Source organism: Lupinus angustifolius, chromosome LG07 (assembly GCF_001865875.1).
Source record: "Lupinus angustifolius cultivar Tanjil chromosome LG07, LupAngTanjil_v1.0, whole genome shotgun sequence".
Classification (NCBI taxonomy): domain Eukaryota; kingdom Viridiplantae; phylum Streptophyta; class Magnoliopsida; order Fabales; family Fabaceae; genus Lupinus; species Lupinus angustifolius.
Window position 1 is genome coordinate 11,035,921 of NC_032015.1, and position 5,076 is coordinate 11,040,996.

General features: G+C 36.8%; 2 protein-coding genes across 2 annotated transcripts; both read right to left on the reverse strand.

Annotated features, from left to right (window-relative positions):
* Positions 219-755, reverse strand: LOC109352918 (uncharacterized mitochondrial protein AtMg00810-like). Its single transcript, XM_019595103.1, has one exon. It carries the CDS (start codon positions 753-755, stop codon positions 219-221), a length of 537 nt encoding a protein of 178 aa, XP_019450648.1.
* LOC109352919 lies at positions 2,831-3,677 on the reverse strand. Its single transcript, XM_019595104.1, has 2 exons — positions 3,285-3,677; positions 2,831-3,253 (listed from the first exon to the last, which is right to left on the reverse strand). Exons 1-2 carry the CDS (start codon positions 3,675-3,677, stop codon positions 2,831-2,833), a joined length of 816 nt encoding a protein of 271 aa, XP_019450649.1.

The window sequence follows — 5,076 nt, forward strand, 5'->3', positions numbered from 1 at the left end:
AAGCTTAAGTTGATCCTTGCTAACTTGATCTCTAAGAAAATGAAACCTTGTCTCTATATGCTTGCTTCTCCCATGTGCAATAGAATTCTTATAAGCATGCATTCCCCTTCTTTTTTCAACTTCAATTCAGTGAGAAGTTTCCCTAGCCAAGAAGCTTGTTGAACAGCAGTACAAGCAGAGATATATTCTTCTTCACAAGATGAGAGTGCCACAACATCTTATTTCTTTGAAGACCAAGAGATTGGTCCCTCACCAAGAAAAAACATGTAGCCACTTGTGCTTTTTCTGTCACATTTATCCCCACACCAATCTGCATAACTGAATCCAAGCATTCTGTGATTTTTGTCACTGTTTTTGATAGGAAGTATCAAGCCAAACTCCAATGTCCCCTTCACATATCTGAGTATTCTTTTAGCTTGCATCAGATTGGATTTCTTTGGTGACTCCATGTGTCTACTTATCACACCTACACCATATGCAATATCTGGCCTTGTGTTGCAGATGTATCTTAGGCAACCAACTATCTGCCTATAGAGAGTGTTATCAACTGCAAAATCTTGTTCTAGTTTCTCACAACCTGCATCAGCTTCAATAGGTGTAGAGACTGCATTGCATCCTTCCATATTGAACCTCTTCAATACATCATTGATGTACTTCTCTTGGTGCATTAGGATTCCCTCTTTGACTCTTGAGAATTCTATCCCAAGGAAATAGGATAACTCTCCCAAGTCACTCATTTCAAACTCAGCCTTCATTTCTGCTTTGAACTCACAAATTTCCTCGAATTTCCTCAAGCTTAGTTCCAGTTACGAGTAAGTCATCCACATAGAGACAAATTACTAGAAGATTCTGAACAGTTGAGCCTTTCACATATACACCATACTCTGATATGCATTTCAGAAAGCCAAGCTTCAATAGGAATCCATCTATGCTTTTGTTCCCAGCCCTTGGAGCCTGCTTGAGACTATAAAGGGTTTTATGCAGTTTATATACTTGATGCTCTTTGCCAATTACTTCAAAACCAGGTGGTTGTTTGACAAATACCACCTCATCTAATGGTCCATTTAAGAATGCAGACTTAACATCCATTTGGTGTATGTGCCAATTGTGATAGCTTGCCAAGGAAACTACTAATCTAATTGTTTCCAACCTTGCAACAGGTGCAAAGACTTCACTATAGTCAAGTCCTTCCTGGAAACCTTTTGCAACTAGTCTTGCTTTTTGCTTCACAATTTCACCCTTTGGATTCACCTTGATCTTGTATACCCATCTAACATCAATAACTTTCTTATTTTCTGGTAGATTAGTTAGATACCAAGTGCGATTCCTTTCAATATAGTTGAGTTCTTCTCTCATAGCTTGCATCCACTAACTTGATTTCACTGCCTCATGAAAACTTATTGGTTCCATTTCAGCTAAGAAAGCCATGTGCACCAATTTTCCTTCTGCAGTGATGCCTGAGTCAGAGAAGATCTCATAGTCATTCAACCTTGTTGGTGGTTGTCTTGATCTATGGGATCTTCTTTCTAGTTGAGCATCTATATCTGCTATAGCTGGTTGTTGTTGGACTTGATCATCTATATGCATTGTAGCACTTCTTTCTTGAACACTATTCTGTCCAGTCCAATCCCAACATTGAGTCTCATCAATCTTTACATCTCTGCTCACAACAATTTTCTGAATCAAGGGATTAAACAACCTATAAGCACCTGTGTTGTGATAGCCAAGAAGAATCAATTTCTCACCCTTGTCATCAAGCTTTCTTCTCTGCACATCAGGTATATGTTTGTAACAAACAAAACCAAAAATTCTGAGATGACTTATATTGGTTTCTTGCCTGACCAAGCTTCCTCATGGGTGATTTTCTCAAGTCTACTAGATAGACATCTATTCAAGATGTATGCAGAGGTTGAGACTGCTTCTCCCCAAAATTTCTTTGGCAACTTCTTTGTTTTCAACATACTCCTAGCCATGTTTAGGACTGTCCTATTCATCCTTTCTGTAGTTCCATTAGGCTCTAGAGTATAGGGTGCTATGACTTCATGAATTACTCCTTCCTTGTCACAGAAGTCTCTCCATTCAGTTGAGGTGTATTCTCCACCACCATCAGTTCTGAGTGCTTGCAGTTTCAATTCCTTCTGCCTTTCTACCTGAGCCTTAAATCTGAGAAAGGTAAGAAACACATCACTCTTCTTTCTAATGAGATGTATCCATACCTTCCTTGTGTAATCATCTATGAAGGTCACAAAATACTTGTTTTCCCTCAATGATTCTTCCTCAAATGGCCCACACACATCTGAGTAAACCAGTTCCAAAGGTCTAGATGATCTAGTAGGTATGTGTGCACCAAAAGCGTTCCTTGTCTGCTTGCTTGTGAGACACTCATCACATAGTTCACTAGGGATAGCAATAGAGGGCAGACCAGAAACAATACCAACTCTGCTCAGAAGTTCAAGACCTTTGAAGTTCAGATGGCCATACATTTGATGTCACACTCAATTTTCTTGCATAACATTGGTCAGAAGGCAATTGTGATTGTTGATTTGAATGTCAATTTTGAAGGTTCTGTTATTGGATAGGGGAGCCTTCAAGAGCAGACTCTTTTTGACATCAAACACTCTTAGCACCTAATTCTCCATTGTCATTGTGTACCCCTTTTCAAGTAACTGACCAAGGCTAAGCAAGTTACTTTTCATTTTGGGCACATACAACACATTGTTGATGCAAGAAGACTTGCCATCATTCCTTTGTATAGAGATATCACCAATTCCTTCAGCACCAATGACACTATGGTCTGCGTTTTAGCAGATTCATCAAGCTTCACAAACCATTATTTGTGTCCAGTCATATGATTTGAACAACCAGTGTCAAGGTACCAATAATCACTCTTGACACTCTCTTTTTCTGTTGTAACCATAAGAAGAACTTGTTCATCCTCTGATTCTCCTCCATGAGCCATACTAGCTTCAACTTCTGATCCACTAGATTGCTTGAACCTGCACTCAGAGGCATAGTGTCCAAGGTTCTTGTAATTGTAACATTGGATCTTATTTTTATCAATCTTTTTCTTATTCTTTCTGAATGACTGATCCTGGTGAAGCTGTTTCTGTGCAGAGACCTCATTTCTTCCTCTATCATTCTTCCAATTTCCTCTGGATTTTTTGTGAAAGTTTCCTTGCCCAGAGTTCCTTCTGTTGAATTGTGCTTGAAGGGCCTGGTTAGGATTTCTTTCTTGGTCCATTTCCTTTATTCTCTGCTCCAACCACCAACTGATCCTTCATTACTTCTATGGAATCCCCTTCCTTCATTTGCAGAAGCTCATACTCTCTTCTCAAGGTCTGCAATTTGACCTTCTTCACTTTCTCAGCTCCAGCATAACTCTTTTCAAGATTGTCCCAAGCCTCTTTTGCTATTTTGGCATTGGCAATCTTCTCAAAGTTTGCTCCATCCACACATTGGTGGATTATGAACAAAGCTTTGCAATCCTTCTTCTTGCATTCTCTGAGTGTTGATCTCTGTGTCTCAGTTGCATCCTCCCCAATGAATTGGTACCCATCTTGCACAATTTCGAGCACTTCTTGGTACCCCAACGGAACTCTCATTTGAACACTCCATCGTTCATAGTTCTTTCCATCTAGGATAGGTAGTGTCATGGTGAAACCACTATTGGTCGCCATTTTTAACTTTCTTGCCACAGACCCAAGATCAAGATAAACACAGCTATGATACCACTGTTGCAGAAAGAAGACAGAATGTGCATATATTGCAACTATGTTGCAGAGAAAGAAAGAAATGGAACTAGTGTAGGATGAGAGAAAGAGAAGTAGCATTTAGTGTGTAAGAGAGGAGAGAGTAAAGTGATAGAGATTCTGGAAAGTAAAACAAGTGTATATACATCAAAAGCATTTACAAGCTATATATAGCAATGTGCCAACTACTTTCCAAAAATAGTAAAACTACCAAAAACTAAACTAACCAAACTTTCTATATCTAGAAACTATCTATATTTATTAAAATTGAATTACATTTAACAATTACAACCATTGTTTCTAATCAATTGCTATACGTTCAAAATCAACAAATCTTTAATGTAATTTAAAAAAAATTAATCACCATAAGCTGTTTTCTTTTCGAATTGATTATAATTTTTTGTAGTGGATTATAATTAATTTTTGATTGTTTGTAATTAACAAAGTTATCTGTAATAACTGTTGTCAGTATTTACTACATTATTTTGACTAGTTTTCATGAAATGTGACCAGGCTTAAAGCCTTAAAAGACATTATGTAAGAAGCTAAACAAGTTGAAACAAAAGCAGTGCTTCTGAAAATTTATCAGAGCCAAACAACATCCTTGAATTTAGTGAACAAAATTTCTATTATGCATACTAGCGTGTGCCTGTCAACCCGCTTTTCTATTGTTTGTAATGTGTATTCTACATATTAAGTTGTATTATATATTGTAATTTGCAGTTGAATATATATTCGTTTGAGGTAATTGTTCAATCTTAAAGAAATGATACATATACAATTCTGTTCATCAAGAATAAAGTCTTGATATCTTCACTTAATTTTATTTTCTAGCGTGTTAACAGACACTACCGGGTCTGTCAACCCAATTTCCTATCGTTTGTATTGTGTATTCTACATATAAAAGTGATTTTTATCTAATTAATTAAAATCTATTGAGTAAATCTATTGCATGGTCACAATGTATATCCATTAAATTAAAAAATAGGAATGCATGAAATATATTGCATTGGTCACAATGTATGCCATTGAGTAAAGAGTATGCGAATATTTGACATTTAAAACATCCAGATTACACATTACAAACAATATGAAAGCGGGTTGACAGACACCGTAGTACCTGTCAACACGCTAGAAAATAAAATTAAGTGAAGATATCAAGACTCTATTCTTGATGAACACAATTGTACATGCATCATTTCTTTAAGATTGAACAATTACCTCAAACGAATATATATTCAACTGCACATTACAATATATAATACAACTTAATATGTAGAATATACATTACAAACAATAGGAAAGCGGGTTGACAGACACGGTAGTG

Bases quoted from the DNA above. Each gene is read 5' to 3' on its own strand.
- LOC109352918 (XM_019595103.1), bottom strand. From the start codon at position 755: ATGAAGGCTGAGTTTGAAATGAGTGACTTGGGAGAGTTATCCTATTTC.
- LOC109352919 (XM_019595104.1), bottom strand. From the start codon at position 3,677: ATGGCGACCAATAGTGGTTTCACCATGACACTACCTATCCTAGATGGA. The intron at 3,254-3,284 runs GTAATGAAGGAT...TGGTTGGAGCAG, and splicing joins AGGAAGGGGATTCCATAGAA to AGAATAAAGGAAATGGACCA.